This window comes from Aptenodytes forsteri, unplaced genomic scaffold (assembly GCF_000699145.1).
Source record: "Aptenodytes forsteri isolate BGI_AS27 unplaced genomic scaffold, ASM69914v1 Scaffold2, whole genome shotgun sequence".
In the NCBI taxonomy this organism is placed as follows: Eukaryota; Metazoa; Chordata; class Aves; order Sphenisciformes; family Spheniscidae; genus Aptenodytes; species Aptenodytes forsteri.
Window position 1 is genome coordinate 4,555,453 of NW_008795695.1, and position 24,345 is coordinate 4,579,797.

The window sequence follows — 24,345 nt, forward strand, 5'->3', positions numbered from 1 at the left end:
GGGCTCCATAATAACTCCCCAGGCGCTAAAGCCAGCCTGGCCGTGGTTCGGCTCCCCAGATCCAGCCCTTACAGTGCCAATAAGCAGAGTCCCTCCAGGTGGTCACTGGGCAGCACACACCTAAGACATCAAAGAAGATTCCAGTCCGCACTACTGCTGATATGATTTTGTAACATCAAGCTTCTCATTATCGGGCTGGATGCCGGCTAGTCTAAAATGGCGTTGCATCCCTGTGTTGCCTGAACATTACAACTACCCCCAGCTGCGGCCCCGAGCCATTAATGCTCAGCGGAGGAGCAGCGTATTCAACATGGCCGGCACAGGCTGGCACAGCCGCATGGCAGGCTGAGGCACAGCGCTCAGCACGCTCCCTCCAGACCGCTCTCAGAGGGGTGCCCTGGGCTTGCAGTTGCAGGGGCTTCATCGCAGCCGGGTGTCTCACGGAGGGCAGCGCCGGGTCCCGGTGAGCGGTACCCCCTGTGCTGCCGTTGTAACACAGTGACAAGCGACCGCGCCAGCCATGTGCCAGAGCCACCAGGCTGAGGGCCTGCACGGCCTGCTGCCCCGGGGCTGACGGCGCGACCCACAGGGGATACGGCCTCCTCCCCTCCTCCCCAGGGGACAGCCAGCTTCTTAGCACACAAAAAAGTCATAAAAAGAGACCTCTCCCTCTCCACCACCTCTTTTTTTTTATAAAGCAGGTTGAGGGACAAGGCTGTTAAAAGGAAAATAAAACCAGCTTCTTCAGTATTTATTTATTCTAGGATTTTTTATTTTGTCAAAGGGCTCTAGAAACCAAATTAAGTTGCCGGAGCTTGGTTCCCTCCTGCCAGCCTGCAGGGACCACTGCTGGCCGTAGCTCGGGTTTGCTCCCATCTCTGTGCAGGGGCTGGAGGGGTGCAGAGCTTTTTCCATAAACCCTTTTTAGAGAAGCATCATATGGGGTAAATGGGATTTTGTCCATTTCTCCTGACCCTTCATCCTAATTAAATGGAAAAAAAATCCCACACTTGAAATGCTCCCCAGAGCTATACGCTGAAGTAGCGCTTAGGCATAGTTAGATGGACTCGGTGTGGTCATCAGGGACTCAAAATAGCCGTAATTACCACGTCCCATTTTGGACCAGCAGCAGCATCACATCTATTTCAAGGATCTGCTTCCTGCGGGTGCTGGTCAGCCCCTGCTGAGGCGTGTCTGCCCTGTGCCAGCTAGTTTTATCTTTCTCTTTTATTTATTTATTTATTAGCAGCATTTGAAAAGAGTAGTATCTACCTTTTGATCTAGGTGATATCCTACCTGAAACTGGTGTGGATGCTTTTCTCCATTGAGCTACCTTAGAGAAACTGGGTTACAAACACAGAAGGCACTAGTTAGGGAGTCTCGTTCTCTAATTCAGTGTCCAAATTCAACTTTAACTAAAAATCCCATTAAAGCCAGAATATTTTATTACCTCTATATAAATCCCAATACTTATATTTGGAACCTTAAAAGATTTTTATGTTTAGTCAGCCAAATAAATTTCCCAGGACTGTAGAAAGCTGCAGGGAAGATTTAGTGCTTGCTCCTTATAGGAAGAAGGTGGAAGAGACAATTACTGGGAAGCAGCAAGAGAGAAGAGCCATCCTGGCCTGACCGAATCGAGACTCTCGCTTTCCGAGTGGTGGGAAAATTGCAGAGGAATGCAACCAGGATGCTGCGCACAGCGTTATTTGTAATCTGTTCTCATATGTTATTAGGATATTTTAAATCTTGCTGCCTGGAGGCATTTTAACAGCAGCTTACTCACCACCCACAAAATCCATTAGTTTAAACAATAAAAATGAGCCATTTGGCCATGCAGCAATGGCCTTAAAATTGCTTTGGTAAGTGCAGATATAATGAGGATGGCGGCTTTGGAGCTGTGCGAGGATCATGACAGACCTATGGAAAATACAGCCACTGTGAGTTGTTCTCCGTAAAGGCAATGCCAGTCCCCGGTTTGCTTTTCCTAGACCACCCCATAGCCGGAGAACCAAATTTAGCAAGAAGCAAGTACTGAATGCAGAGCATGGCACATGTATGCATGGTTTTTAGGGTGCCTCTTCTAGCATGCGCCTGATAACGTCTGAAGCTTCACCTCACATCTGGTACTCATTAATCTGAGGGGGTCTGTGAAAACCAACCAAAAGCGGGACCACCAGCATCTTCAAAAGCCAGCAGGTGTGCGAGTGGCCGAGGAAGTTGGGGCTGGCCCTCATCCCTGCCCGGCACCGCTCCCCCTCGCCAGGGACCACCTTCACCAGCTCTGCTGAGGGACCCGCAACATAAGCGCTCCCTAACCCCGTTCTGTCAAAATGACTCAGGCTAGAAAACTTTTCCCATTAAATGTATCAACTCAACAGCCAGGGATATTTTTATTTTATTTATTCCACCCCCTCCTGAGTAATTTCCTTGAGGCTGGGGAGCGGAATTTTGTTTCCAGCCCATAACCGCACGCAACTGCCCCACTCAGTTTATTGCTGAAGTGGATGATGCCCAATCAATCCCGCACTTGGGAGTGAGGTGCTTAGCTACTGTCCTCTGTCAGCTTTTCTATTTTATGAGCCTGCCAAAATGTTTTTATTCACTCCTAATATAATCTTTCCACAATAAGGAGCTTGCATGGCTAGAGACAGACAGGAGGCTGCCACTATTACTTGGGAACTGTGATAAATTGCTCGGCACCTTTCGGGGTTGCAGCAGCCGTGGGAGTGTTCATCTTGAAGTTTCAGGAACTTGTTCACCCCCTGTGCTTTACGTGCATGTCACGGTGTGCAGTTATTGCCTTTCTTTCAGAGGTGTGCCTATGTGGAGGGAATCACAAAAACTGATCACTTAGTCACTGCGTAAAACTGAATGATTAATTAACAGTTGGTCCACGAGTAGCAAGAGCAGCACCAGTGTCTCACCAGACAAATAACCCCACACCACGAAGCTTGACTGTCTGGGAACGACTGTTCAAAGTAATTGCATTTTTCTATAACTGGGATTGCATGGGATTATGATATTATAAATGGGATTTGCTCTAAAGGTCGGTGGCCCTCTATATTTTATGGATTACTCCAGCTTCTCCTAAAAGGAATTTTGATAATGCTCCTTTAATGAGACTGCACTAAATTGAATTACTTCCTGCCTTTCCCCGAAGTGGGATCTTTTTCTGTGATACTGGGCATGCACACAGAAGAGAGTCTTACGTATCCCTTTCTAGGGGGTATGCGTGACCTATATAACAAGACATACACAAACAGACATGAACCTAACCCTAAATATTTGTGAAACAAAACATTTTTGGTTCTTGTGGAGCAATTTTGGGCCTGAAGGCCTCTGCTCGCCACCACCCAGCTGGTCTGGAACAGTCCAGCTTTAAAACCGAAGACGGTAAATCCTCTGGGGACATTCTGCTGATTCTTTGTAAAACACTGGTACTCCAGGGCCTGCAAATAACACCAAGTGTTTCCAGGGCTCTGATCCCTTGCGCTGAATTCCCTTGATATAGCAGGGATGGGAGAGCAAAGGGAATAAACACGTCATTGGTGACAGGCAAGGGGAAGCTCTGCGGTTTTTCCTGCTACTGGTTCAGAGTAGCAGGTGTCTCTTCATCATCCTGCATCCTGCCAGGTGGCTTGTGAAACTACCTGCCCCAGCTGTCCCCTCGTTGAATGAACATACCTCCTGGTCAGCCGGCCAGCACAGCTGTGTCCCAGGCCAGCAGGCAAATCAGCAGAACAGGTGAGGTTTTGTGGAAGGTCATGGATGGGGAGGATGGACAAGCCAGCACAGCAGGGCTGAAAACTGTAGTCTTGTCTTAGTTGAGGTCTGGAGCGACTCACCCACTCACCTGAGCTGTGCAGCCCCGCTGCAGCCACATTTCATCTTACTGTGGAGACAAGCGCCGCAGGCAATGCTGGAGAAGAGGCTGCTGTGGCTTGCGGATAGAATGAGTTAACAAGAAGCTTTCCCTCGATATATATCTTGCTGCCTTTATTCTGCTCCTAGCTCTCCTTCCTCCGTCCTGCTTTATTTAATGCTTGCTACAGAGAAACAGCGATTAGCTTTCTTTTCCATGCAACATGCACCTCCAGTTTTACTTCCTAACCCAATTTTTGGCTCCATCAACTGATCTCCAAGCTCAACCCGAGGAGTCCTTGCTATGAGCTGGGTACAGAGGCCGCCCTGAAGATCACTTGGTCTGCTCACCCGCCAGTCTCGCCTCTCTCAGCAGGTGAGCCCTGTGGTGTGGGTTACTGCGCCCTCCCTGTGCTGCAGGTGTGCCCCCGGAGGGCCAGGGGCTGAAGGAAGCTCCCAGCTGGGCTTCCAGTCGGCAATGGGCAGACAGTGCCGGGCTGGGGTTTATGTACCACCAATGGCTTCGTCCCCTTCCTGCAGCTTTTGGGAAAAAAATACTGGTGGTGCTGTTTTACCCTTCCTGGGCACCCGCTGCCATGCCGCAGTGCTGGGCTGGATGGTCTTGCAGCCTGGGAGGCTCCTCCTTGTGTTTACCGATGATGCACGTTGCAGGGCATTGATCTCGCTGGGAAGCCAACAGTGCAACATGCCGAGCCCCGGCAGCAGCGGTGGCGAGAGAAGAACTTGCTGGCAAGTCGCTCCTGGGGACGGGCAGGGAGGCGGGAGGTTAGTCATTCATGCTGTGCTCCTCTGCACGAGTGAGGGCGGCTGGTCGGCGCAGAAACACACCACTACAATGGGGCTTCTCCAGGAATGTATTTATTTACATTAAAACACTATTATACAAACTGAAAGAAAGGAAAAGGAAGAAAAAAAGAGATGATGTCTTAGAGGGGCAGGTGTGCCAAAGTCAGCGCCCCTCGCTCCCACCCCGTCTCGCTGCTGCCTTCCTTCCGCTCTGGTCCAAATGCGAGTGCCGTGATCCTTGTAGGAAAATCCCTTCCCAACCCTCTCTCAGTGTGAACATCCATATTTTCCATTTAAGTGGCTTTCAGAAATATTTGTTTTCTGCCTCCAAAGAAAACTCTTGCCCAAACGTTTTTTTCTTAATTTATTTATGTAACACAGTGTAGAAAGCTATCAATTCATAAGCAATGGTTCTGTACAATCATCCTGCAGAGGATCCCCGTTAATTTTCGACCAGCAGGCACTTCCCCCCCCAGAAGTGCTCACAATTAACAGGGATTCTTTTTAATATTTGTTTAAGATCAAAAAGATACATGGAAAAGAAAATAAAGTTTACCTTTCAATGCCTAAAGTGTGCACATAAAACAGGCACAAAGAAATGAATGTGTATTCCCATGATTTCTACGTCACTAATACAGCAGGAGCAACAATCTGTACAATAAAATGCAGCTGCAGAGGAAAAGAATTTCAATAACTCATCTGGAATACTTTTTAAAAAATGTTGTTTTACTTTAAAATGCATAGTGATCAGAAAAAAATGCTCAGCAAAGAGAAGCAGCTAAACCCCACAGACACAGAAAGCATCCCCCATCAATTCTTAAAGCATATTTCAATTAGGACTTAATTTTTGTCACAAATCACAAGAATAATATACAACTGGCTAAGGAGCTACATGATAAATAATTGGGAAAGAGAATCTATCCATGCACTAGTTAAATACAGCTAACCTCTTTACAGTACACAAAAAACATTCATTAATAATATAGTGTAAAGACTGAAATGTAAAGAGAAAGAGAGAGAAAATACATTACTGATTTTCTTAATTCAAGTTCAGGCATCTACTTGTGTTACAGCACAGCTGTCAAAAGGCGAGAATGAGTAAATAATAAAACAGAGTGTTTTTCTTTCTTTCCACATTATTCTATAACTGAACACCGATGGGCAGTGAAGCAATCATTCTGCTGTCCAACTCATGAGGCTGCTGTGGTGTCCTAGTTCTGCATCTGTTCAAAGAACTTGTAAGTGGGATTTTCATAGCCATTTTGCTGCATCTTGGAAAGGTGGCGCTCCTCTGGTGTCACTGCAGCATCCACCTGTCGTGAGAAGAAACAACCAGGGTCAGATTCTTGCTTAATTCACAGCATACCCCACGTTTCCCCACTTTATGGCCATCCAACAAACTTGGTACCCTCCCATTGTGCGTTCAGGCAGAAAGCATCCTCTGAAACACAAGACAGGGTTTAAAGCTGAAGACAGGTTTATTCCCCCCAGTTTTTTTTGAACATGCAGGGGGGAAAGTAAGTTAGCTCCCAGGCTCAGTCCAAATCTAATAAAAAAGTCTAAAAGAAAGGCGGCTGGGAAGTGATAGGGATACTTCTCCACTAAACAGAGTATTAAACCAAAGACCTGGAGGCTCTCACGTTGTCTGAAGAGACAACTGTCTCTGAAAACTCTTCTCTTCAAGTTACGCAGCACTGTGAGTGGCCTCACAAACAACATCAAGAGACGGCACTGCACCCAGCAATAAACGAGAAGCCAGCAAGCAGCTTTAAAGAGCAACTTGCAAGAGATGGCCCTTCCAGCTTGGATAGTGATGGTTCACTTTTTGGACAGAGTAATATGCGGGAGAAGATAAGGCAACGGGAACAACTCTGCAACTTATTTTTTTGCTGCAGGACTTCAAAACCAGCTGACCAAACTCAGCAGCACCAGCTTTGCTTTTTGTTGTCTGGATCAGGAAGGATGCAACTCTACAAACAAAAAAAGGGGATATATTTTGCATCTCCCCGCTAGTCCTCCATTATTAGTTTTTTTTCCCCCTAGGATATATATCTGTACTTGCTATCAACTGGATTTCAAAAGAAAAGAAAAAGCTCACTAAAAAGCTGAAGGAAGTAGCTTGAGGCTGCCTTCTGTCCGTATTGTGCTCTCAGATCTGTTGTAGATGCTGTGGTCTCAAGACCAAGAAAAATTAATTGGAAAAAATAAAATGAGGGTAGCAAGGAAATGCCGGAGTAGCCAGGCACAAAATCCCATTGCACTCACGGAAACAGAACTTCTCTGGCTCCAAGATCGAGTTTGGTTCAGTTTAGTGACAAAAAGCTTGACATGTCTGCACTGGTTTAAGTATTTCTACTTAACAGAAATTGACCTTTCTCGATTACATGGAAGACAGGCACAAAGACAGCTCAGTCAAGACTTCTCCATTGAATACCTGCTGCTCCACAAATTGTTTTCCTCCTTCACTGAACACTACAGTAATATAAAACGCCATCAAATTAGAGTGGGTGAGAACAGTCTCTAAGTGTTGATTAGGTATTTTACCTCTGCTGTATGAGCTCAATAGCTGCTGTGTATTCAAAACCTACCGTACCCTGGCTATCTTGCTAACCACCTATGAAAACAGAGCTAAGCTTGTCAGCTATTTCATTTGCTACCTGATATCTCTAGTGTTTGACAGTTCTTAAAAGAAAAGGTAAAAAGTGAATTTTACATTGTCAAAAATTTAAAATCAGGAAGGTGCCTAAGACACTACACTAAAGTATTAGGTATGAACATTTTCCTGTGGATTCCTTTAAGTAGTGACCTTTAGGAAAAACAGCCATTTACTTTTAGCATAAAAATAGCCTTTTGGATAATGGAAAGTGTATTCTCTCAAGAAGCCTTATAGAGCAGGCTAACTTACTCTAACCTTCTAATAAAAAAGCAAAGGAGAAGTGGTCATGTCTGAAACTCACTTTAAATCTACTCTACAATACTGGAAATAACTCAGCTTAGTGAGGACAGACTATGACCTTCAGTAAGTTGCTACCCAATGCCCTGGAGAAAGATTGAAGGTATGTTCTTCCACGCTTGGGACAAATGCAGGCTGCTCAGCTTATTTTGCAGCCGTTCTTTTATTGTGGTAGTTTATACCACAGGACCACCTTTCCCACAGTACCACCAGAAAATGGCTCCTCTCAGAGCGATCTTCTGTCTTGATGTTCTTTTATTTGTCACTTAAGAGAAGAAATGGTTCTGCGTGTGGCACGTGTATTGAACCGCTCAGATGAACTGCTAACCACAAATGCACATGTATCGAACCGCTCAGATGAACTGCTAACCACAAATCTGATCCGTTTTCTTATCTGTGCAGCTTCTAAATCTCCTCGTCCACGTTCCAACTCTCAAATTGCATTTTCAATCAACACCGTCTCTTCCATCAAATCTCTTTTTCTTATGCAATAATTGCACATTTTTGTGAAATACCCAACTTTAAGAGTCACATACCGCTTTTGCTCGCAAGCTATTGTGAAACTCCATAGCTGGGAGTCCCGAGCATTCCAGCACGCCCTTGACTCCTGCCGCCAGGGAACAGGATTGCCAGGCAGAAAGGATCACTGGCTGAGCTGACATGTATTTCTGTGTTTCTGATTCTGCAATATAACTTGGCCTTTTTCGCTGTTAAAATATTGCCATTCAAAGGTTGGCTTTCTCTTTTATTTTTGAAGTTGGATTTACATGGAGTAATTCACTTATGCAACAAACCCCAAATACATCTATTTCTTCACCTCCTGTGACATGCTTTCAGGCAGTGAGATCCTGTTTAGAGAGAGGTTGCTCTTGCTTTAAGCTGCTCTTTCCAGATTTCCCTTGTTTTAGAATTTGGGGGGGGGGTGGGGGGGGGGCATGGAATAGTGTTTTTCTTTCCCTGGCCCCCTCCCTCTCCAAAAGTGACAAAAGAAACTTTTTCTTTTCTACTGAAGGATGCAAGCTTCCCCTGGCCAGCCCACACGAGCGGTGAGTGCTCAGCTTGGCTGCCAACAATCGTTTGATCTATCAAGGACAGGAGAACCCCTGGGAATTTCACAGCCTGTCTCCTCTTCAACCTCTACACCCAGATCCCCAAGGCATTTCTGTACAACAACGTGCTCAGCAGCCAGTATACAACTGTGTGCTTGCATTTGAAAGTCTCGTCCGTGCCTGCTGCTCAGAGTCTCACCTACGCCCAGCAGAGAGGGCAGCGGTGGGGCTGGGTGAGAGGCAGTGAGAGAGCTGCCACAACTCACAGCACTCATCTCTGCAAGTATCTCCAGGGGCTGGGTTGCTTCCTGCTGCTTTACCTGTCCTTTCTCCAGGGGTTGCCAACTTCTCCCTCCACAAGGATACACCATCTATATCTGTATGCAGTGAATCAACTTCTGGCAATTCCTTGATGCTATTGCTGTTTGGCAGAGCACTTGTTTTCGATGTATGTCATCAGTATAACAACAGTAGGGCCTAACAAATCCATTCCATATAGATTTTGTACAAACATGTAAGAGGCCTAATCCCTACCCTGAGGACCATGCAAATTTCACAATGTTAACTGTTTCCGTTGTGACGATGTTGCCACGTGCCGTCTGCTGCTGCTAAAGTTGTCACTAACATGGCTGCGAAGGGAAGAGAAGAACAAAGCAGGGAAAATGGCAAATGTCCCTGTAGCCTTTTCAGCACTTACGGAAAATAAGAATATGAAGCAAGCGCAGAGGAAAAGCCACCCTTCCTTTCATTCTTGAATGGGCTGCTGTAGCATCAAGTCAGCCCTGGTTCTTGTGCACAATAGCACCATGCTACAGGAGTATCTGGTGCTTCTCCAAATCAAGAAGTGAGCGCCTCACAGTTCATAACTAAGCCCACTGACAGCTCTAAAAGATTCTCTTCTAGCACGAAATCAAAGCGCAATATGAAGCTCTGGGGTTGAGGGATCAGAGGTCTCCCTGCACCAATACATGCCTAAGAGCATCTTCCTTTCTAGGAGGCTCCCCCCACTAGGCTGGGATGCAAAGGAGGGGTATGCCAGAACCTGTGCTGTATTTCTTCATATTTAAGCCCCAAACAACACTGTATTGAACTCTGTCACCTGTTTTAGCTTAAGCCTCCCACTCAGCACTTCTTATTCAGGACTAGAAGATGTGTTAAGCACACAGCATAACCTGCTTGCAGGAAAGAAACAGGGTAAGACAACAACATAAATAAAAAAAGAATCAAAGAAAGTGCAAGGCAGAAGAGACTAAAGAATTGACGAGAAACTAGAGAAACTTGGAAGAAAATCAGGGAGGAGAAAGATTACGAAAAAATATGATGAAGGACAGTAAAATCAGACTGAATTTTTAATACCCTTGCACAATCTTCCATTTAAAAGCCCCACTTTGATAAAACTAGTTTACAGTGAAAGTCCAATAACCTCTGAAATATGGCATTTATAGATGAAAGGGATTTATTGAGGCTCCTACTTGCAGTCTTAGTCAATTTCTTTTTTTTTAATTTCCCCTTCAGCCTTTAAAATGACTAGTGCTGGTACACTAGCAGCTCTTTCCTGTAGCTGTCTGCTGCAGGGTAATCCATCTCACCGCCAACCTACGTGCACTATCGCTCATCCTGAATGTCTTCTCTTCTACTCACTTCTACCCATTTCGATTCTGCCAAACTGTTCCTCTCGTTTCTTACAACCTCTGTCCTAGGTATTGCTCTGCTAAATGACATGCCTTGAACTCGATTATCTCCTCGTCAGTAAATCCCTAAAGCCCTTTGTCATTTTAAGAAGCTTTTTGCAGCCATTATGGAGGTGGCAGAAGTTGAACACAGCATGTAAGAGGTGTGGGTACTCTGGCACTGCTGAGAAGCAGCCTGGACACTTCTCTTCTCTATGATGCGATGCCTCTTGAGAAAACAGCTCTGTCAGGTAGATAACCTCTTTTGAGACCGTCCATCTATTCCCTTCTGCTCCAGCCTATGGATCTTCCACACAGAAAATCCTAACGTGGAGTCAGGAAGATGGTAATGCTGCAGAAAAATCCACGTGCTGCCTCTGCACACATGGGGCAGATCAAAAGCCCAGACAGGAGGTGCTGGCAGCCCTCAGAGATGCACTGAACACAACATTGTTATTTAAACGATGGTAAATAGATGCTGCCTAATATACACCTGCAGACTGGACTTTGAGAGATGGACTTTGGAGAGTATTACAGCAATTTTGATGGCTTCTTTGCTACTGCTGTGAGCCCTCCCATTGTCAGCTCTCCCCACGTGCTCCTGCTGGAGGTGCTGCCTCCGTAACAGAAAGCGAATGAGCTTTGAAGAGGAGATACTGAAAGAGGAGGAGCTGACACAGTCAGCTGTAGCCTGGAGCACAGGAGAGGCGAGAACCTCTCTTTTGCCACCTGCTTTCATGGAGTTAGCAACCTCCTGCAGACAGCTGGGGTGGGTGCACCAGCAAAACACACCTTCAGAATGTTTGCTGGAGCTCCTATGGGCACAAATAATAAGTAATTTTCAATCACTTGGTCCTGTACTTAACGGTGGCAGTCCTGCTCCTGGAGAGGTTGAACCACTTTGAAACATTTATATTTTCAGACTGAAAGAAAATTACTATGACACTTTTTCTAAATAGGAAAGTATGTTCCTTCTCAGAACTTCAGAAGAAGGCTAACAGGATTTTTACTAACGTCTTGTGTTAAAGAAATAGTGAAATGAGAAAAAGTATTATGGTCAGAGTTGACTTTTTGGAAGATAAGAATACAGGTGGAAAAGAACCTGTTTTGTAATCTTGCATCCATTATCACAGAGTTAAATTCTCACAGTAACTTCTGACACGCAACAAACAGGTTGCAAGATTTGTTAAAATACACTCAGCCAACCTAGAGCTGATGTACAGTTATTTTTACATCAAGTGATTTTGCTGTTTCATGCTTCTTGTGCACAGCACATTAAAGGTGCACCGTTGCTAAATAAATTAATCCTCTTTAGAATGGAACAGCTTAATTTTGAAGACAATTTAATACTAAACCTCAATGGTATATGGATCTTTGGGTGCATTTTTTTCCCCCAAAGTAAGCACTACAGAATTTTCACCAACCTAGGACAAAAATAGATGTTATGCCTTTCTTGCAGGCAAGAAGCTCAGACAGTGAGGCTATGCAGTCTGCCAAGACCACAGAGCAAGTCTGGCAGAATAAGGAATCCTGCCTGCCAATGCCAGACACAATGCAGCAAATCTACAAGGCGATACCATCTCCAGTGAGGTACTACAAATCGACTAATATTCTTGGTAGATCCGCATGCTACAGCTTTATTGTTTTATCTGTAAAATTTTTTATTCCCTAAGTGATGCTGTCATTTTGACATGAATTACTTGTTCAGTTTGTGCATGTTATTTCTAGTCCAACATTTCCAAGTTCACTGTCACTGAAGAAAGCTCATAGGAATCCAGGATTACCTTTGCCATGTCATTCCATCAGGTGAAGCCCATCTGAAATTTTAAGGTCGTCCTGCAATAATGGTATGTCCACATTCAATGTCTGATTTGGGGCTTTGGCCTAGCAAGCATCCTGACCTATTCTGTTGTCGCTAAATTCAGCCAAAGGAAGGTCTCAGGTTGCACGACTGTTGGCAGCAGCTATCAACCTGGTGGTTTAAAACTGAAACTTGTTTCAATTTTCTACAAAATGGGCTGGAAGCTTTCATAAGGAAAGTTAAAGCTGAGATTCTTGCTTGCTATTTTCTGTCTCGGTCCAAAATTCTGCAAGGCTTGCTGTCTGCTCAAATCTCACCCCAAACAGTTGGTGGTCTTCTGACCATGTCTCTTCGGAAGGTTTCAAACCACATGGGCAACCACAGCACGGACACAAGGACGCACAAGCACAGGCTTAAGACAAAGGCTTACTCAAATATTTTTAAGACCCTTCATTGCCCCAGACAGTGGCATACATGCATCAGGAAGCATGTATGTCTCCAGCAAGACCAAAGCAAGGTGAAACCAACATGAACAGTGGACTTGAACAAGACTTAGTTTCAATCAAAAATGTAAAACACGAGTTTCGGAAGGCAAAAACATGTAAGTGTCTCAAGTGCTTGCTAATACAAGTACTATCCATGAACCAGACACTTACACAGCAATCTAGGTATCCATACACGAAGGGAAAAAAAAGTTACATAACCCCCCTTCCAGTGCTCATAAAGTTTTTCTACTTACAGAGATCTTGTCTTAAATCCAAGCAACAGATGAGGTATTTTAAGTTACTGTAAATTGACCACAAATTTACTTGGTAGATTGGGAAAAGATAAGAGTTTTCATCTTGAAAATCCCGTATGAGAGTCTTACATATTATTTGTTTCTCAAATCTATGAATTTCAGATTAGCCATAAATCAAAAGCTGTTGGTGGCAAAAGAAAATCTTGTTTAGAGAACAAAAAATAATAAAGTATCTGTATAGGGAAAACCCTTGTAGCGTACAGCACAATCCACAGAAGACCTACCTCAAATGTTTATTTGCCAACTAAATAAAGATATCTGTGTGTGTGAATTCTGAACAACAGTAAAACCAGATTTTTCCTCTTGTGAAGTATCTGCTCATTGGCTGTTTAATTTCCTGTAAAATGAACTTTCACATTATGAGGTGATTGGTCTGGGATAGTTCCAGAAGAGATTTTTGTGGTTTTACACCCAACTTAACATGGTTTATATTGTGTCTGCATTTACAAAATAAGGCAATTTGATTCCACTCTGCTAGATGCAACCACTCTGACTCTGAACATTAGGCTAGCAAAAAACATGGTTTCTTCATTTGTAAATATATTTATAGAGTAGTATGTTGACTGTGTTGTACATGTGACACAAGCTGTGCTTGGTAATCTTTTCTTACCTCCACAACCCCATGATGAATAGATGTGTACTGCTTCTTCTTCAGCATCACCAAAGTAATGACAATCACTGTTGCTATGACAACACCTCCCACCATTAGTCCAATGATGGCACCTTTATTTGAACCCACATCTTCAGCAAAGAACACCTACAAAAGAAAAATAAAGTAAGGTGGCTAATAAAAAGCTCACTGAATATTTGGCTAACCTGTCCAGCTGCCACAGCAATAAAAAGCCTCCTGAAGTATCAGTAATTAAACAGTACTGCATGTCATCCTAATTATTCAAAACTGGACCGCTGTACCACAACGCTCTCATAGTTGGAGAAGAGCAATTTGGGATATCTGTATTGCCTGTGGTGTAGCAGTGCTGTGGCTAAGGGGAAGACTCATCTACATGTTTCTGCTTCACACAAGTCTTAGATAGTAGCTGCTTTTTTTTCCTTGGGTAAGTGAGTCAAGCTAATTGCAAAATGACTGATAAGCTTGTAGAGGAGTAACCAGGGAGCATACACATTTCTTTGTTTTTAAAATGCTAATCATGAAAAGTGTTCAGAAACCTACATCTGTGTGGCTTGTTTGGACTATGATGCATTTCTTCGATAAAAGAGTAGTGAAGACTTGTAGGACAACAGTGAAACTTGCACACAACCAGTTGGGAGAAAATTCTCACACCAAAGAGACAAGAGTCCAACAAAAGCAAGCATGCTGATTTAAGTGACCATCAAGGGATGCTTCAAGATTTTGCAGGGTAAAGGGAGAATGAGCTATACCTGGATGATGACAGTACTCATGTGAGACCTAGACGAGGTAACAGTTGTGTGAAAAACAGAGAAGATCCACTTGAATTATATGTACTGATACAGCAAAACAGTGGACAGCGAGATGCTTTACTATGCATTTAATAAGATTGCCTTTTAGCAACAGCAGCAGGTATGAAAAGTGGGTGATTGTTTTCACTGTCCTGTTTTATATTCAAGGAGCATGCTAGATTATTTTACATCTATGCATATTTTACAAACCTTTTGTCTGGTCAATAGCGGGCTTTTATTATTATTATTTTTAGCCAAAATGGGCAAAAAGGATTAGAGAATAAATTACATTCACAGAATTGTAAGACTACCTCACTTTGAAAGACTAAATACTTTGACAAGTATTTAACAAAAATGCAGAGGGAAGCAGGAAACCAGCTGAGAATTATAATGAGCTGTGTAACATTTGCACTCTTTAAGAAACACAATCTTCCTCAGAGAGGTATTAAAGCATGCAGTATAAATGTTTCTGTTGTTCCTAGTCATAAGCAAGAAATGTGTTTAAACAAAGTTAAGAATTCACTAGAAAGTACACACAATGGACAGTGTTGGCATAAGCTTATGTGAAGTAATAATTTCTTCTGCCAATTTTACCTGCCCAGGACTGAAATTCTGTTACCATACTATTTCGGAGCACTGTGAAATGCCCCAGCTAATACACACGTGCAACAGAGGAAGGCCTTAAGCACTCTGAGCCATGAAAATCAACTTAATGTACAGTTAAAATGTGAACGCTCATAAAGAAGAAAATAACTGCAATTTCAGCTCAATTCAGAAGTTTGCGTGTAAAATACAATGTGCAGCTGAATTCAAAGCAATATCCTAAGGAGACTGTTTCAGTAAATCCTACCAGGGCACAGAGGAAGGAAAACACAGATGAAAGTATTTTCTGCTTACTGCTTTTGAATTACAGCTAATGGAGAAGGGCACCAGCTAGGATATGGCATGTGGTAAACAAGCAACGCCCTGTAAGGCATCAGCCCACTACTTTCTCAGCAATACCGGACTTCTTGCTCAGTCTCAACTGAAAAGATAACCTAGAGGACAGCTTACTAATTTTTAAATAATGGTTTTACCTACCAGTAAGAAGTACGGCATGAAATGCTTTAAAAAGCTGGAAAGGTCCTATTTTAAGCATGACACAGATTACCCAAGTGCAGGGATTACAATGCATTTCCCATCAGCCACCACGGTAAGGGTAGTTTCCAGCACCAAACTGCTCAGGATCATATCAAACCACTTAAACATTAAAGGCTGCTGCTGGGAAGTGCATGTGACACAGGCTCAATAACTACTGTGTCTAAAACACGTTCCTGCAAGTTCCTTCCCTTCAGTAAACTCACACGGGTTTACTCCATCAGGATGTTTAACCCATCTGAGCTAAGCACGTCAGAATTTCCCAAATTAGTGCTAATGCATTTTGGATTAGCTCGTCAAACTGGGAATTCTCAGTTCTCAGCGTCAAAGAGATGGCAGAATATCTTTTCACACAGTGATTGCCTAGTTCAAATACAAATTTGAGTCCCATGTTAATTTTAATTTTCAGCACTACTTAGCTTTAAGAATATATTAAGAAAAAAGCTTTCAAGTTTAATATCAGGATATTGAAAGTCACGGAACTGAAATCTCATCATGTAATATACCTTTACAAAAGAGAAAGCAGAAAAGGTTTATAGTCAACACAGCTGTATGGGTTCTTCATTACTTATTAAGGGACTGAAAAAAGCTTTTAGAAGATGCTTGTTCTTACTTACATTGCTTTTGGTTGTTATTTTTGTGTTCACAAGAAGCACAGTTCAAATGGGGAACAATATTTTGCTCCTACCTGCCCTTCACCTGTTAATAATTTAATATACCTTAAGGAACAAAACACACAGATACAGCCAAGTACAACTTAAAATCAAGGCCAGTGGAGAACCTCCTCTTATCCCAAGCTGGCAATCTTGCAAAAGGTTATGCTCCATGGAGTTCAGCCTCCTTCATGTACCACCACCATCTGTTTTGACAGAAAAAGGAATCTATTCCTGAAATAGTGTCACTCTATTTCTTGCTGCACCATGCTGCGTGTCTCCATCAAACATTTTTTTTCTTCCTTTTTAAACTTACTTAGCATTTTCCTTCCTCTGTATCCCTTCTCTTTAGTTATGTGACCATGACAGATGGACCGTGGGACAAGCATTGCCCATATGACCACATCCAGTCACGTGGCAATGCAAGGACAGGAACTGTCAGGATTTCCTCTCATGTCAGACTTGATGGCTTTCCACCCTCTCTGCTGAAATTATTCCAGGTTTACTCTCATTTAAGAGAGAACCAGAAAAATCATAATCTGTTCACGTGAAAACTTTTTGTTGGCACTTTCAGCATCCACATCACTCAGGGGAGACATGGCCATAATTGACCCACTAGTTCAAGACTGAATCAGCAACTCAAAACGCACGTGTGGAAAGCACTGTCTGTTCACTCACCAGCTTTTGATGATGAACTTCATATCCTGAGTCATGCCGGAACTCCGCATCCATCTTCACTTCAGATATCTCTTCTGTTTTAACATTGGTCAACCCGGAACCTGCATTGCACCGCAACGACAATTCATTAAAGTCATCGACTTAATTATGCTCCGCTTACCTCCACCATTACAAGAGCAGAAGGTAATGGTATCATTCACGCGGAGGAGGTGTGATGCAACATAAACGGGAACTGGGAGGAAAGTGAGGTACATCTGATGTTTCAGTCCCACTGAGGTGACACAGAATGAGCTGGTAAAATTTCTCCTCTGTTAAATGTTCCTTAATTCACTGCCGCTACGTTGGTACAAGCATCAAAAGCTTTCAGCATGAAACACTGCAAGAACTAAGCTGTGAGGTACCAACAGCGGTCTCCTGAACTGGCTCACAGGATGCAGACAGATCTGCTCTGACAGCCTCTTTAGCAATGTCAAGAAAATTTGGTGTTTAGGCCGAAATCTTCCTCCTCCCTAAGCTCAGGCTGCTGTGAGGAAGAAACACATACCCGTGGTGTGAGGTGGGGAACCCCAGATATTATATTTTCTTGCTTCCTGCGAGTCTGTTCTTTTTGCACAAACATGCACAAATAACAGTTATTAAAATGTTCATGAAGTTTACACAGTTCTTATTTATTTTCATATTTCAGACTGCTCAGAATTAATCTGATTCAAGTCTTGACATCTGCTTGAGAGATGATAACTGTCCCTCTTGATTAGAATCATGCAGTAAAGCAAGTAAGCAAAGCTTGCAGTGATTTTAATTGTAGATAGTTTGCAGTCCTTTTCTCCCCTTATCGGTGCATAGGGGAGATGCTGCACTTGCCTAACTGGAAAGAAGGCCAGGACTTCCTCCTGGAAAATAGCCTTAGGAGAATGAGCCAGACTTACAACAGCTGAGCAGTGCATGCTATATATGTACCTACGAATGTTTTGTCCTGAAAAGCTGGCTCTGGCTTATAGAGAACATATGGGTATTCATGTAGCTGGTTATTTTCCTTCTCAGTACCAACTGACTGACATTTATATTTCTTGGAGGTACAAACACTGCAGAAGCATGCTGTTTATGAGATGTTATTTCCTCACCCTATCTAATGCGATAAGAACAAACTGGTTCATATTCCTCATCTATATTTATTTAAGCATTTTATCACTCCAACTCCTCTCTCCAAGCCTTCATTCTGATTCTTAGTATTTTGGGCTGACCTTAAGCTCTGATGCAGAGGGAGAACCTCTTCTAAAATTCTCAACGCTACTGACTGCTCTTGTGCTCCACAGTCTCTCTGGACTCTCAATAAATTCTTAAAGACTTCCATATGCCAATGAGCTCCACAGTCTAAAGTAGCACTCAATGCAAGAATTATTGCCCTTTTATTGCCTTTGAATGTGCAATTTATTTTTTCATTAAATGCTGATTTATTTTTGTATTATGAGTCAGCAAGAACAGACCTTCCCAAGAACTTCTCTGGAACAATCCCATTCTAAGGTTCTGATCTTTCTTTTCACAGTAAACCATGCAAAGGAGAGAACAAGAATCATCTTCATGCAGTAAAGTATTTATGGTTATTTTCTTGAACAGTCTGACTGCCCCATAAATTCTACCTTAGTGGTTTTTTTTAAGGGATAAAGCACTGAAAGATCTTAAATTTCTTTATCAAGCATCTCATTTTTGATGCCACATTACAGTACTGACACAAGTATATTATGACATTTATATATGAGAGACCATTTCTAAATGCAAGAACCGTAATGTACTTAAGGAATTGCAGTTTGAAAACCAGCCATGATGTTCTGACAATGAAATGCAGGAGGAAATGGAGATGAAGGAAATAAAACCCGCATGGTACCTGAAAAGAGGTTTAACTTTCTATCCCTGAAGCAGCTATGGTTAGTTTTCCAAACTGAAATAAGAATACAATTTACTCTCCTTTGTGCATCATCTCAAAATAGCCCCTATACCTGCATCAACGGGAAGCAAAGAAAATGAGAATGTGTATCTGGCTGCACAGAGGCTTTCCTCTTCACCCCCCCCCCCCCCCCCCCCCAAATAGCAGTGCTTCACATAGATTAAATAGCTGGGGGGAAAGGGCTTTCCCAGGACTTGGTTCCCAGCTGTAGCAGCTGAGGAGGCAGCAGGCTCCAGGCTCCTTTCCACTGTCCATTAAAAGGCGGGGGGGGGAACCCAACAGTGAAATAGCAGTGCTTCACATAGATTAAATAGCTGGGGGGAAAGGGCTTTCCCAGGACTTGGTTCCCTGCCCACAGCTGTAGCAGCTGAGGAGGCAGCAGGCTCCCAGCTGCTTGCCACTGTCCACAGCCACACTTGCTGCCCCTTAGACACGCCAGCAAAAGCACCACGTGGAAACTCCCCTGAGGCAAGGGCCTGGAGAATTGCAGAGCTCTACTGTTACAGCTGGCAAATTCACTGAAGCTATAAATATTGATTAGAACGTATCCATACATACATGAAATACATCCGTGAAGAATCAACTTGTCTTTTGTTGAGGGAAGTCCTGCCTCCCAAACCTCTTAGAGGTCACTGGAAGAGTTAGGAAGCACGTGGGAAACAGTGACTGGGCTTGGAGTGAATCTGGATTTCCAAAAAGCCTTTGAGAAGGTCCCTGATCAAAGCTCTGGCAGAAGTTAAGATGGCAAGGATTAAGAGGGAAAGTCCTACACGACTTTCCATAATTGATTAAGAGATAGGAAATGAAGTGTAAATACACAGCCATTTTTCACAATGGAGGAAGGTTACCAGCAGGGTCCTAACAAGGATCTGTGCTGTGCTGTTTGTAAAGTGATCTGGATAAGGGAGTGAATAGTGACGTGACAAAGTTTGTTGACAAAAAATAAAAGAAAAGAAGAGGATCGTCAAAGTAAAACCAGCTGCAAAGGACTGCAGAAGGATATTACAAATTCTGAGTGCACAATAAAAGGGAAATAGTATTCAATGTTGATATAACGTAAAGTGGTGCTCACAGGGATACACAGCCCTAACTATACATACACAACAATAGGCTCTAAATCAGCTCTGTTCCACCCAGGACAGAGACCTTGCAGTCACTGCGGATAACTCTCTGTGGGCAGTTGGCTCAGTAGCAGTCAAAAAGGCAAAGAGAAAGCTAGGAGTAATTATGAAGGAATAGAGAAAACAGAAAACATCGTTACACCACTGTATAAATGATGCATCCTCATTTTAAATCCGGCTATCCATTCTGGTCACCCCACCTCAAACGAAGGCAGAAGAACTAGAAAAGATACAAAGCAGGGAGAGACAGACAATCGCTGGTATGGAATGGTTTCTGTACAAGAAGGACTAGACAAATCGGCAGTCTTCAGACTGGAAGAGACAACCAAAGGGGAACACTACAGAGGTCTATACAACTGTGAATGACAAGGAGAAAGTCTACAGGAAACGGTTATTCATTATTTCTCCTAAGAAAGTACAGGACACCAACATGGCTATGACACAGCAGATTAAAAACTAACAAAAGAAAGTGTATATGTATATAATTTGGCACAATGCAAAATTGGACTGTGAAACTCATTGGCAGAAATCATGAGGATGTTCAAAATACAAATGAACAAATGCAAAGAAGAAAGGTTCATCCAGGGTTACTAAACACAATGGTGAAAATACAATTTCCAGTCCTGGAAGTCTATCAAATGCTGGCTGCCAAAAGCTCAGTGGAAGTGCCAGGAGTAGAAGGCAGAGGCGAAGTCTGTAAGTATCCTGTACGCACCACTGCTAGAGACAGGATAATGGGCTTGGGTACTTCTGCTCTTGGGCTCTGACCACTTTCAGTGAAAGCAAGCTACGATAGCTTAGACCGTGGGTCTTTGTTAGCTTCAGTTAAACTGAGCCAAATGCCGCAGGCAGGAGTTACAGCAGCATTTCAGGGGGCAGAACAGGTCAGGAGCCTTCACATCGACGAGTGATAGAGGGTGGTAAGTTCATTAGTAGTTTCAGCTGCTGGAAAAACACAGGCTCAGACTTCCCTAAAGCCACATTTCTTTGAGGGTTCCCTTCCCTCCTCCCATTCCCATCAAACAGTAGCACAGGAGCCGTACTTCCAGCATGCAGTAGGTTAAACAATCTTTTGCCTTGAGATCAGGCAGAATTTTTTTGCTTTGGGCCATATGACCAAGGTCTGGTGGTCAACTTGGCCTTACTCACCAGTCCACAAAAATGCCATGGGATCTGAACACAAAGTAGGACCTGATATTAGGAAGTTAACGATGTTAGGCCTACTACAACTTGTCTTTGGCAGCTAGCACAGGAAAAAGGTCAGAAACAGAAAAATTTTCTGTTGCACTAACAAACCTGATAGCGATTTTTTTCCTTCCTCCTATCTCCCTTAGAAGTGAGGAAAAAGACTTTTAAAAGTACGACTAGGGTAAACTGGTGGTCTTCTGCAAATAAGTGATTATACAGTAAGAGAAGCATGACTCTGCACTGGAATCAATTAAATACCTGGTATGAGACAAAAATACATATGGGGTTTTATGTGCATTTCCACCATGTTACATTATAGAATTTAGACCTTCTATTTTCTATTTAGCCTATTCTATAGACTTCTATTTATTTCCGGTTCATTCACTTTCCTGTCCTGGTGACCGTATTTAGACCTACATGCTAAAATCAAAGATTTATTTTTCAAAGGTAGTAACTGAAGAAGGAAAAACTGAAGGGTCTTTCCAAAACTTTTATCAGAGGTGCGTGAATCAGGTAAGATGCAAACAGCTAAGAGCTGCCTAATACCACTCTCCTCTTGCACTGAAGATAAGCATACAAAGAAAAGTGAACTATATGACAAGAACTTTAATTCTGACACAAAATGTTATTTTTTTACTACCAAGTCTGAAATACACAACCTAAACACAAAAGCCAATGTAAAAAAAAAGTGAGAGCAACAGCATCACTGAAAATTCACAAATAATGATAATTATTAGTGCTTTTTCTTCTGAATTACATACTATCTTTAGGGAGTTGCATTCCTAATGACTTCAATTTAAAAATGCTACAAAATTCAGCTGGTAAATATATTAACTTGCAACTCCTCAGAAAAACTGACAAAACTATTTAGCCATCAAAAACATGGGCTTAAAAGCATCTAGTAAAATCCAACAAAATGAGCTATCTGATGGACTTTTAATTATCCTGCTGTTAATTAGCAATGTTAACTGCTTTTATACATACATGTGTACAGGTGCACATATGCACACACATATCCAAACATCAAAAAGAGCAGCGTATGCAAACCTTATTGTTCCTTGCCCTTAAAGGGAAAAAATTATAAAAAAAATCATATGGAGTTAAAAACTACTCTCATGAAATAAAAACCAAGTAGCTGCTTTGCGGAACAGTCTACTTTCGCGCAGATGAGCTTTTCCGTTTGTGTAAATATATATTTAGGCTTTAAGAAGGATAAGAAAAAGAGGACACAATGAATTCCTCCAAGGCTGCAATTAGGTGTACATTATCTACTACACTGCTTGTAATTGCTTCATCTACCAGTTAAATAACAGCCTAGCAAGATTTTGCGATTTTGTTTTGCAAGGATCTGGAACAGTATTAGCTGTGCCTGTGGTCTTCCAGTTACATTTAGAGTTAAAAATTAAACATCCAAGTGGAGCACAGTTGAAACTACCAGACCTGGGTGGTCTCTTACATAGAGAAAACCAAAAGTAGCACATTTAAGCAACAGATATAATGACTGCATTCAGGAAAACATTTAACTCCATGTCCACGAACTGTATTTGAGTAATGGCAAGAACAAGAAAAGATTTGTTGAATCAAGGGCTGTTACAAGTGTAGTAAACAGCTTTATCTGGGTAAAACTTCATCTCAAATAAAAAGGGCGGATGGAAAGGAACGCAGTGTTTGAACAGTTACCTGGGTAGACAGCTGCATGTTCTTACCAGAAGTTCAACTATTACTTCCGTATGACACACTGACTTTGTGCAGGTCATCTCATTTTGAAATGAAAGAAGAAGAATGAAGACTGTATACTCACTTATAAAGATTAAAATGAAGATTATATACTCAGTTTTGTAAGGACAACTCAAATATCTTTGAGGAGTATGTACTTTTAAGACTGCATGGAACTAAAACTTTCTGGTCTCTCCTTGGAAGTTAGTAAAATGGTGGTTTGCTTTTACTTCATGGATGCCTACACGGCTCTCAAATTGGAGAAAGCAGAAAATAAGTGCAAAAAATAATGTTATCTTTTTTAAAAAAGGTTCTCATTGGAACTTGGTATGAAATAATTCTCTCTCAGAATACCAGAGATTATTTTACATGTATGCAAAAAGGAACAATCAAAACAAGTAACATTTGGTAATCTTTCTGGCATGTCAATGCAGATGCTGTGCATATGCACATGTAATTGCATTCACAGTTAATAACTACCTGATTTATAAAAGAAAACAAAACAATCTACTGGAAAAAAAAAATCCATTAATGATTTTTATTTGGTAGCTGCAGACAGTTGGTTTAAGACAACTGTATTGAACGAACATCACTAAGACAGGAAAAAAAAAACCTGGCAATTTCTGGCGAGAAAATCATAAATAATTCACTAAGCTGCTCTATGCCCTCACCTCATACAGATTGCAGCATATGTGCTAATGATTCTCCCCCCCAGCCATTAGGCTTACAGAGCCTCTGCAACCATGTATAAAAAAAAAATCCCTCAGCTTTCTATATAATATAATAAAGACGGACATGTCATGATTTATTAGCAGAAGGGCCAGAGACACAGAAGCAGCTTTATGTGCAATGTCTCCTCATAATTATTGACTGTTTGCAAAAACAATCAACTGACACAGAGTTGGGAGAAGGCAAAAAATCCCCAAACCCAAACTATACTACATGGAAGAAAATAACACAGTTAATATCATAAAATCCTTGCGTTGTGAATTATGGGTATCCTGTGAGTGATATAATTACAGCTGTTAGTGGTATAATTACAGCTGCAACTGTGCAACAGATGAGAATATGATCTACCCTGAACAGAGCACTGGTTATACAGCTAGAACGCAATCTGGCCGCTGTAGTTAAAGACAACAAAAAAAGTTTTTACAAATATATTAATGACAAGAAGAGAGCCAAGGAGAATCTCCATCCTTTATTGGATGCGGGGGGGAACATTGTCACCGAGGATGAGGAAAAGGCTGAGGTACTCAATGCCTTCTTTGCCTCAGTCTTTAACAAGCAGACCAGTTATCCTCAGGGTATTCAGCCCCCTGAGCTGGAAGACAGGGACGGCGAGCAGGATGAACCCCCCATAATCCAAAAGGAAGCAGTTAATGACCTGTTGCACCACCTGGACGCTCACAAGTCTATGGGGCCAGATGGGATCCACCCGAGAGTGCTGAGGGAGCTGGCGGAGGTGCTCGCCAAGCCGCTCTCCATCATTTATCAGCAGTCCTGGTTAACGGGGGAGGTCCCGGACGACTGGAGGCTTGACAATGTGAC

The 24,345-nt window shown here is 42.6% G+C and overlaps 1 protein-coding gene across 2 annotated transcripts in view; it reads right to left on the reverse strand.

The window, feature by feature from the left end:
* Positions 1 to 4,729: 4,729 nt before the first annotated feature.
* Positions 4,730 to 24,345, reverse strand: part of APP (amyloid beta precursor protein) — a 194,194-nt gene continuing 174,578 nt past the window's right edge. For both annotated transcript variants that reach the window (XM_019473070.1, XM_009282925.2), the window contains 3 exons: positions 16,831 to 16,931; positions 13,554 to 13,700; positions 4,730 to 5,984 (listed from right to left, as the gene is read on the reverse strand). In XM_019473070.1, the coding sequence (XP_019328615.1) occupies positions 5,883 to 5,984; positions 13,554 to 13,700; positions 16,831 to 16,931 (350 nt within the window). In that variant the 3' untranslated portion in view covers positions 4,730 to 5,882. The remainder of the gene's footprint in view (positions 5,985 to 13,553; positions 13,701 to 16,830; positions 16,932 to 24,345) is intronic.